This window comes from Thalia democratica, chromosome 1 (assembly GCF_965202585.1).
Source record: "Thalia democratica chromosome 1, ktThaDemo2.hap1.1, whole genome shotgun sequence".
In the NCBI taxonomy this organism is placed as follows: Eukaryota; Metazoa; Chordata; class Thaliacea; order Salpida; family Salpidae; genus Thalia; species Thalia democratica.
The window spans coordinates 62,640,941-62,652,145 of NC_139165.1; the positions used below are offsets into that span (position 1 = coordinate 62,640,941).

General features: G+C 25.2%; 1 protein-coding gene across 1 annotated transcript; it reads right to left on the reverse strand.

Moving 5' to 3' along the window:
• Nucleotides 1–999: 999 nt before the first annotated feature.
• LOC145830346 (ankyrin repeat and BTB/POZ domain-containing protein 1-like) lies at nucleotides 1,000–10,864 on the reverse strand. The gene is made up of 5 exons (XM_082938260.1): nucleotides 10,562–10,864; nucleotides 4,477–5,276; nucleotides 2,812–2,942; nucleotides 1,681–1,870; nucleotides 1,000–1,457 (listed from the first exon to the last, which is right to left on the reverse strand). Exons 1-5 carry the CDS (start codon nucleotides 10,818–10,820, stop codon nucleotides 1,368–1,370), a joined length of 1,470 nt encoding a protein of 489 aa, XP_082794386.1. The 5' UTR covers nucleotides 10,821–10,864; the 3' UTR covers nucleotides 1,000–1,367.
• Between the last annotated feature and the right edge of the window lie 341 nt (nucleotides 10,865–11,205).

Here is an 11,205-nt window from a genome sequence, read left to right on the forward strand (position 1 = left end):
AAAAACTATGTGAAAAATATTATATACTTGCAGTAAAGCCATGATAAATTTTAATATTTTGGTTAATTTTATTTGGGGATATCTTAAAAAAAAAATCAAAGATAAAAAAATTTGAAAAAAAAAAACTCAGTTTAACAAGTAAGTTAAAAAAAACTCTTCTTTTTTTTTATAAAGAAAAGCTAAAACAAATAAAAAATTGGAAAAAAATGTTAAATTTTTAAAGGACCCCCACTACTAAAGTCAAACCCAAATCGATGGAAATGTTTGTGAAAAGCAAAGCAAAAGAACGTTCTTTAGAATAAAAAATAAGTTCCAAGTTAGCATTAAAGAAATTAAAAATAATGGGTTTTAAAGTTTGGTAAAAAAAATACAAAAAAAGCTATTCGAGCCAAAGTAACTCTCGTAATAAAAAGTTGCTTTTACAAAACTTGACAAATTAATTCAAGATTGTTTTAAATATCTACTATTTAGCTCAGATGACACAATTCTAACTGAATTGTTATCGAACAATTGTTTATTTTATGTTTTACTTGAGTAACTGTGGCCTTTTGCTGAACAAAGCCTGGCAATTACGCTATGCAGTACATATAAAAGTAATTATGTGTAGTCATAAAAAAACTATTTTTTCTAAATGATTCTAGATTTACAAAAAAATTATTTTAAACCCATGAAAGATTATATTTTTTTGACGGTCTTAGTTACTAATTCACACTAGCAATCATTTACTTTTAAATCACATTTCCATTAAGCTTTTCAATAAAGTATACAAAATTTAAGAGTTAAATATTTTTAAACGAGCTCAATAAAAACTACATTTTTTACTGAAATCTATATATGCTTTAAAGCTTTTAAGTAACCTTTTAAACTTAAAAAATATTATTCACTGAAAATTGATACTATTTTATATTGTCTGTAGTTTTATTATTTTGGTTAAGTATAAAAAATAAGTATTTTTTTATATAAAAAATGACAATAGAAACACAAAGAAAAAATTAACAATTGCATAATCTTTTACTAATCATATGGCAATAAAGTAATTTTATAATGAAGTTTTATTATATATTAACAATATTTTTGAAGTATCAACTTTATATATTATCAAACACTTTAATAAATAAAAATACTTTTTAGATTTACTCTGAAAAACTAAACATGAATAATTATAATCAAAAATATTGATACACTTTTAAAAAGGGATATCTTAGTTTATTTAAACCTTTATATATGTGTATTGGGTTAATAAACAAACCAATGTATCGTATTTTTTAAGTCAACGAATATGAAAAATTTTTAGCTCTTACAAGGCAAGTGTTTAAACTTTTTTGTATAATAATATCCATAATTTTTAAGTACAATTATTTATAAAGTTAGCAATCAATCCCAAGTCTTGACATAAGGACATCTAACAATTGCAATTTCAACTTGTTTTCTTCATACTCAGAAATTGTCTGACAAACCTGCAATGAAAAAACAATTATATGTAAAAAAAATTTTATTTAATTCCTGTATTAGCTGAACCAAGTTTTTAACCTCAACAACATTCTACTCTTTTTTTATTTCAAAAATGTAAGTTTAATTTTCTTAAGAAAATTACACACTAATAAGAGCCCTATCAAACCAAAAAATTGTTTTTCTCTTTTGAAATTAAAATAATTTTTTAACTTAAACTAAGCTACTTGCCTGAGTCAAATGATGTCTAATGTCATCTACAAGCGGTACAGAATCAGTTTCTTGTCTTTCCATTACTGACATTGCGTCTTCGAGGACGAGAGACGAAAACTCTTCACTATTGACTATTTTATCCAAATTTTTTGCCATAAAACATGTGCATTTAGCCTCTAAGCGCGATAAATCGAAGTATTTTGACGATCTGTTTAGTACTACGAACTTAAATATGCACAGTTAATTTAATATTTAACCTTTTATTTGTAATAAGTCTATTAAAATTTTAAAACTATTTATAACATATACTATTTATAACATTGAGGTAAAGTTCAAAACTTAATTGATCCTAAAATTGTAAAGTATTTATAACAACTTACTTACGATTCTTTAAAATTTTACAATATAAAGAAGAGTTTTAGAATCTAAATCACAAAATAAAGGGTTTTTTTTTTTTAATTAAAAAAACAGAAAAACTATGAAGTAAAACAAAAAATTATTTATACTTAATCTTGTTTGGAACTTAAACTTAATACATTTCTAGTTTGCTTAATATACCTATGTAATGTTTTAATTATTTAAAACCAGACCTTTTTAAACTAAAAATAAAGTTTTCTCATCATAAAGTTAGCTAATGTTTTTTAAAAGTTTATTTCTCCAAGTGTTTTCATTTATATAAGCTGTTAAAATTTTAAAATATTTAGTTAGAAAAGTTTTAAAGGAAAATATCTACAATCAAAACTGGACTATCTTTAAATTTCACTGTAAAATCAACTTTATATGCTACTTTTCAACTTTTTTATTTATACAAAACTTAAGTCTTAGATAAAAATGTCAAATTTAACAAAACTTTCACATTTTATGGTATTTCCTAAACCCTCACTTTGACTAAAGTTTTAAACTTGTTACTTTAATTTACATGATATAAATCGAAAAGCCTATGAAGAAAGTTTTGATTGATACAAAAACACAGTATTTGTACATTACTTTTATAAAGTAGAGTACTAATGTAGCTAAAAAAATATCTTCATTTCCAATAAAAACATTAAAATATTTAAAAATATAAAACTTACAGTTAAACAGTTTCCTAGCTGAATATTCTTTAAAACTCAAAAATTATTAAATGTATTTTACAAAGTCTATAACTACTTGTAAATTGAGTAGAAATTTCTAATGTTTATTAGTTTACTCAAAAACAATCCACATCTTCTACTAAGCCCTGACATCATGAACATATGGGAGTATGCTAAGACTTCTTGCGTTTCATCAAACATGCTTAACTGTAATTAATCAAAACTATAAAAACTGTAGTTAAGCTAAGTTAAGCTGTAGTAAGTTATTTAAATCGTAAAATTGAATAAATACTTATATGGTATGTTATTATAACATAAATACATTTATCTTATCAAACGAAGTACTTAATTTTTTTTAATATTGTTACGTTAATAATTTTAACTAAACCAGTGTTTTTTCTTTTTTTTTACTTGTGCACAAAAAGTTTGTTGTTTGTATAAAAAATTGCTTTATTATGCATGGAAAAATATTTGAATAACTGTTGAAGTATATGAAAGTCTATATCAGGGTTTACCAGAGGAGACGATATCACCTCTTTTAATGCGATTTTAATAAGTCAGGGCAATAAATAGCTAAGAGCAAAATAGGGGAAAATGTTTAAATTTTGGACTGCCATGGAGTTTTTACTTTTGCTTATTTTAATAATTTTAGTTTGCTTTTTAATATATTATCCTGAGTTGAGATTATCTAAACCAGAGTTTCCTAAAGTGGGCAATAATTACTAAAAAAGCAAAGAATTAGGTTTTTAAATAATAAAGGGGAAACAATTTTATTTAAATTTCTGCTAATTAGGGCAATTATGAAAATGAGTTAGAGAAACCCTGGTCTATATTCTACTTTAAAACTGTTTTAAACCTATATTATTTTGCTTTTTTCAATTTTATAATACCCATTTAAATAACACAATTTAACTTCAATAACATGAGCTAATGTTAAATAAAAATACTTTTTATATTCTATGAAGCACTAGAACCTTTAAATAACTCTTTTATATCAAACTTGTGACTATTATATAAGTTAACTAATTTAGATTGCGTTTGAACGCTGTACTAAAAAATTAAAAGTGAGTCTTTAGTAAAAAAACATTGTTTTATGTGTCACAAAGCAACTTACTTTTTGTTTCTATAAGTTTAATTAATATACTAAAGAGTTTTCAGTTATGTGTTTGTGTCAGGTAGAAAAAAGATTAAATTTATATTTTGTATATACAAAGGTTATGTCTCCAGTTATAAAAATTACAAAAGGTTTTTTAGACTGTTCTACTTTTAAATTAATTGCTACTACAGAACCAAATAATACAAAATAACATTAGGACATAATGTATAACAACTCTATATTTTACAAAAGTTAAAAAATAAAAGGTTGGTTTTTATATGAAAATATTTAAATTTTATTATTTAAACATAATTTCCAACTTATAATTACAAATACTTAAATTTTATAAGACTTACAGGCAATGTTAAAATGGCATACAAAAACAAATGTATACACAGTGTAAAAATTATTTTGAACAATCTAGTTTTTTACTAGTAAAAAACACTTAAATGAGTTAACATGCATCTTATTTTTATTTCAATTTTTATAATAAACTATTCATACCAAATTCTAACTTTATTATCACTATTATAAACTTCTTTAATTTGATTTTTTTATGTACATTTTTTAAAATTGATTTAAAGAACTAAATTTTTAATTAGTAGTGATTATAAGAATTACAATGAATCTAATACTACAACAAACCTCAAAAGCATCAGCATAAGCATGCAGAACAATTGATTTAAAAACATTTAGTGACATATCATTCAAACAGACAATAGGAATGGTATCATGTTGGTAATTTTCGCAAAAATGATCATCACATCTAGCACGAAAGTACTCAGAATATGTAACTAAAAAAGCTTTATGAGCATAAAAGCTATGTTCTTCAACTATAAAACAAACATCAGCATAGTAAGTCTTTTTATTGTCCATAGCAGTAAAAGGTAACACTCCTTGATCTACCCAGTCGTTAGCTGACGGAGGAATAATATGATCAACAAGACTTCTTAAGTCACTATGTAACTTGGAGGTGCAAGTTAAATTTTCAACAGTAAATAAATTTACCCTTTTCTGTAAATGAGGCTTCAATCTTTTCAACTCGTCATACCTCGTCTCAGTCTTTGAAATTTCCTCCAATAATGTAAATAGTTTACAATTTTTAGCAACACTCCTCAAGTTTTCTAATAGTCCATAATCAATGTCAAGTCGGCCAGTATAAATGTACTGAATGGTAGCTCTAAAAGATTCTTTATAAATCCTTGAACTTTTTATATTTATAGTATTTCTTCCTAACCACTTAGTTGCAAATGCTGTTGCAAAATATTCTGACCTTGCTACCAAAATACATTTATGAAGAAAAAATCTATCTCCATGAACAATAAACAAGACATCTGAAAAGGGGTGCCTATCTAACAGATCAGTCATCAATTCATAGTGTTTGTTCCTTCTTAAGCCTGACTTGTTTACTTGCTTCCAGTTTCTTACTAAATTCTTAATTTCCTCTGTCGATTTATAACAAAAATAAAAAATAATAAAAACAACCTTATAAATCTAATTAAATTTTTTTGCAGTTTTTATCTGTAAGAAAATTAAAAAACAGACAGGTATCATTATTTTCAAAGCAATTTTCTTGATGTTTTAATAACTAATATAAAATATATTTAAACGTTTTTGGTGTAGATCTAATTCTCTGTATTGTTTGAAAATAATAAATACTAAATTTTGTGATTAGCATTTTTTTAAATAATAAACTAGTTTTTATTAATAAAAGCTATTCAGCATTAGAAAATATACTGATTTAAATATATATTTACAAAATACACTTTTTTATGCTTGTAACAAACACAGTTAAGAAGTTATTTAAGTTTTTAAGGGTATACTAGGATCCACCTTGTTTTTTACAAGTTGATTTTATTTGTAGTTTTTAAATTAAAACTTACATTGTTTTTATTATCAAAGCTCTAAAGTCAACAACCACTAAATTCTTACTTAGTGTAGTTAATTGGATAGAAAGTCATTTATCCCAGTTGTCAGAATTACATTGAGAAAAATTTACTTTTACATATACTGATCCCAAATTTATCAACTTTTAAAATACTTAGTTTAAAACTGTCAACTATACCTAACTGCACATTTTTTATTGAAAAACTCTAAAACATATATTCTAAGCAAAATGTCCTGCTTAAAAATGAAAATAAAATTTGGAAAAGTATTACAAGTATTATATTTACTTTAAGCTTGTACTATAAAGCACTAATAGATGATAGACGTTAAATCACTGAATAAAGAAAATAATTGTTTTAGATCAACTCTGCATCTCCTACAAGAATCTCTGGTAATACTAATTTTAAAGTATTTCTGGCAATTATTAAAATTAGCTTTTATTTACAACAAGTTTCTATAATAAAATTTCAACCATCACACCACAAGCTCAAGTAGACTCAGACCCAGAAGTTGAGTCATTGAAAGTCATGCTTATGGTTAACAAATTTATGTTAATTAAATTAATTGGATCTGGCCTAATTTAGATTTTAGCTAAAAAGGCCAAAATTGAAAGATCACTAATTTCAACTAGATAACATCTATTAAATGTATATTGATTAAAAATTTAACACTTTATGTTATTGAAATAAGAATATGGTTAACAAATTTATGTTAATTAAATTAATTGGATCTGGCCTAATTTAGATTTTAGCTAAAAAGGCCAAAATTGAAAGATCACTAATTTCAACTAGATAACATCTATTAAATGTATATTGATTAAAAATTTAACACTTTATGTTATTGAAATAAGAATTTGAGAAAAACAAAGCATACTATGACTCGAAAAAAAACAGGTTGCCATTTTTAACACACAAAAGACATCCTAAGTTACAATGAAATAGCTGAAGACAGCTTGAATATATGACAAAAAAAGTCAAGAAGTAAGATTTAAAGTCATAAAAACTAGCCTAAGATCAAGGAAAAATAATCAAACTAGCCTAAGTTTTGCTTTAATTAAGTCTTACTGTGTGGCAAACCTATCAATGTAACTTAAACTATACATTTGTTTCCTATTCAAAAAATTTAACTAAGATAAATTTCTATATATTTGCCACTTACCTGATAGTAAAGTTTTATTAAATAACATTTATATTAATTAGTTTTTCCTATTTTCATTTAAAATAAACTAAAAACTACAACTAAAGTATAAACATAAAGTTTTTAAAATGAATGGCTTAAAGGTAGTCTGGCTTTTTTATATTAGCATTTTGTTAAATATTCTGTATTATTCTTCAAACATTTAAGGCCATACGAGGGTTCAAAATATTCTCTACAAAAGTTAACGTAGGCCCTAATTTGAAAAACTAATATTATATACTAAAAGTATATTATATGGATTAAAAATTAAAATTATAACTAGCTTTAAATATTTAGTCTATCGAGTTTTATAAAAACTTTCAAATAAAAATGTTTGGAAAACAGGATTTTCATTGTTAATTTTTACAAAACTGAGAAAATTTAATTACAAAACTATAATTTCCTCTATCTATTAAGCAACTAAATTCTAATTTTTATATTATTTTTATTGCATAAAATAAAAATACTATTGTAAAAAAAACATTGTATGACCAACAGTAGAACTTTTTTTTTGTATTGCCAGAGAATAAGCCATACAGGCTCCAGAACTTTAATCTAATTTCAAATCTAGATCAAGTCCAGATCAGATACAAATATTTTATTCAAGTAAAGTTTTGGTTAGATCTATACCTTGGCAAGCTATAGCCAGATCCAGCTGTATCAGGTGTTTCTATCTGGTAGAACACTAGTGCTAACCCCTTTGGTCAACAAACGATGTAATTGACACTTACATATATACTTATTAAACCATAAACAAAAAGAAAAACTTTAAATATTAGTACAAATATAAAAGCTTTATTCATATGAAAATACTAATTAAGACACAGTACCAGGATTGCCAAAGGTTTTTTGCAAATTTTCTCCAGGTTTTCAAAATTTCTTCTGGGTTTTTAAAATTACAAGTTTAAGGGTCTATTTTCAGTTTAAAATTAAGTTTAAGGTAAAAAAAAACTAGGTTTAATAGTATAACGACATTGAAAAGACACCTTAAAGCTTCTTTAAATATCTTTTTTAATAAAAAAACTCTTGATGACTACTAAACTTTTTTATCTATGTGATAGATCTTTTGTATTAAATCGAAATTTTTTTACTTAACATGTAAAAGGTTTTTTAGTGATTTTTGTTCAAAGTTCCAGGTATTTATCAAAATTTCTCAAATTTCAGGTTTTTAAAGGTTTTTCAACCTAAATTTTCAAATTCCAGGTTTTTCCAGGATACCCGGTTTTTTGGCAACCCTGACAGTACATACATACTTTAAACTTCAAATAAAAATGCAGTAAATTGTAGCTTTCTTTAGTTGTAACCAAAAGAAGCTTTTGTTTCTGCTGAAGACAACTTTTCTTCTAGAATAATATAAGTAGCAAAACAATATAGATTACAAAAATCAGTACTGTTCCACGAAGGTAAACCATGGTTGAAAAAGCATAACAAGAACAGCTTTGATGTACAAATAAGAAGCTTCAATTGCGCAGAAATTCCCAAACTGGATGGTCTATATATCTTAGATATCTTAAAGAAGGAAAAGATCTTTAGTGATGTTAACTTTGGCATATACCATGACAATAGTTTAACAGTGGTGGACATTCTACCGGGACCAGATATGGAGAAAAAAGTTAAACAGCTAAAAAAGGTTTTTAAAAACATTGGCTTTGATGCTACCTTCCTAGATGTAACTTAAGATCTACAAAATGAAAGCCACAAGGGGTATAGAAAACCAAATGCGCATACAGTCTATGTGAATAGCAAGTCAAAACATCCAGAGCATGTGTTAAAAGACTTACCAGTCGCAGTGAATAACCTCTTCCAAAAGATTTCTAGCAGTTAAAGCATTTTCAAGAAAACAATCCAACAATACCAGGAAGCTATAACAGCAAGTGGGTACAATCACGAGTTAGCCATAAATACGAGAAGGGTAAGAACAAGAAAAGGAGAAGAAGAAATATTTTATATTTCAATGCTCCATTCTGCAAAAGTGTGGCAACACGGGTTGGGAAATGCTTCCTAGAGATTGTGGATAAAAACTTTACTTAAAACCATCCATATTGTAAAGTTTTCAACAGGAAGACACTAAAAGTGTCTTATTCCTGTATGCCAAACATGAAACAACTTATAACAGCACACAATCGAAAGATGTCAGACACGCAAGACAAAGAGAGGCTGTGTGACTACAAAAAACAAGAATGCCCGGTAAATGGAAGTCGCCTAATGGAAAATATTATATATAAAGAGACTGTCATAACTAAAACCAGGCTAAGTTTTATGTTGGCTCTACTGGACTATCGTTTATGAGTTGCTACAAAAAACACAAGTACAGCTTTAAACATGAAAAATATAGAAATGCAACAACTTTATCACAGTACATTTGGAAACTAAGAAATAACAAAGCTAATTTTAAAATTCACTGGAAAATATTAACAAGAACAAAAAGCAAATACAGTTTAAAAAATGGACGTTAATTATGCAATGCAGAAAAAATCAAAATTTAAACGTTAAAAAATCAGAATCTTTAAACAAAAGAAATGAATTACAAACTGGCTGTATACATTATCAAAAACTATTTATTTAAAAACTATGTTAATAATTTTGTCTGAAATCAACTAACTATTCTATTATTACGTAATACCTACTTATGTACAATTTTATTGCTGTATTTACAAGTTTGCTTTTCATTGAATAAAATACTTGGCTGAAGACACGTATTATTGAACGCAGAAACAGCTGTTCCAAGCAAAAGTTTATTTTGTGTATTTTGATTATATATATATATATATTCATTTATTTATTTTAGATGATTTTTGATCATTTCATAAAGCTGAATAGTTTGTTTCACAATAATATTTGTAAGAAGTTCAAGACCAGGACTTCTTGACTGCAAACTAGGTAATGTGTTAGTGCGTAATCATGTTGAAAATTAACAAACACAGGCTAATTTTAGAAGGTCTTTTAATCAGTTATTCATTTAAATTAAAAAACACATAATGCTTATTTCCACAGAAACATTTGTTCTTAAATTATAAAAGTATAACCTTGTTTTAAAAGTATTTTTTACAATAAAACATTAATTTAAGCCATTAAACTTTTTTATTTGTGAACTAATAGTATGCTTAATTATATTAATATTTTTTTTTAATTTTGCTTTTTTTTAGGTAATTTTCTTCACAATTTTAGTTATAATCTAAAAGTGGATACTTTTCATTAAATTACTGCATTTAAAACATTCAAAAAATTTGACATATCAAGAATTAATACTCTAATAAGTTTTATATTGGTTAAGTTTGAATTAAATCAAAAAGTACTGATTGAAACCCAAAAAACTACAAAGCAATTGGTGCAAATCATAAATAAAAGCAAGATAAGATGAGTTTTTTTTATATATATGCTTTTTCTTAAACTTTTATTAAATTAAAGCTTTATTTTACTTTATTTATTTTTGTACTTAAAATTTTCTTAGTTTAAAAAAAGGACTTATATATATATATATATATTATTAGTAGAAAAGCTTTTCATTTAAATGATAGTTGAAATGAAAGTATACATGTTTCATCTAACTTGCTCTATTACTATGTGGCATATTCAAGTAAATTTATAACATTTATAAAAGTAAATTATTCATAATAATACAAACTTTTTTATATATAGTTGTGTTTAAATGTAATTGTAAAAATACCGCTTAATGCTCCATATAAGCAGCGTTCCCCATCAAAAGTGTTTTCAGGGCATCTAGATCCTTTTTGAAGCAAGTACTCAACGATTTTAAAGTGTCCACATAAACACGCATAATATAAAGGTGTAGAATCCCACTCATCTCTCAAGTTTAAGTCTATATCATCGTCTTCTACTAGACTTTGTACTTTTGTTAGACTTCCCTCTTTGCAATATTTGAACAAAGACTTGTTTATTGTTGAGACCTGTTCTGATGAATTCATTTTTAATCTAAGCCAACATTTAAATGTTAACAGCTATAATGTTTAAAGCTGTTTAATAAATTAGTGTTAGTATATTACGGATAATAACAATTTACTAATACTTATTGCTAGTGTCTTTAATCAGTGAAGAACTATTAATAACTTAAAGATTAAAGCTTTTTTAATTTTACAAAATAATTTTATTAAAAACAGTTTTCTAAGCATTTGTTTCTAAGCATGCCAAAACATAACTATAATAAAAAAAATCAACTTTTAATCTAACTTGAAAAACTTATGTATAATGTTATTAAAAAAATGTTGTACATTATATAATAAACTAAAAATTCAAATTTTTTTAATGTTTTTTTTATGAAGTTTTACAAATTTCATTTCATTTATGAGCCTT

Coding starts and splice junctions, on each gene's coding strand:
- LOC145830346 (XM_082938260.1), bottom strand. CDS start 10,820: ATGAATTCATCAGAACAGGTCTCAACAATAAACAAGTCTTTGTTCAAA. Junction 1,871..2,811: donor AATTTCTACTCAATTTACAA/GTAGTTATAGAC, acceptor AGTACTAAACAG/ATCGTCAAAATACTTCGATT. Junction 1,458..1,680: donor TTAGACATCATTTGACTCAG/GCAAGTAGCTTA, acceptor TTTTCATTGCAG/GTTTGTCAGACAATTTCTGA.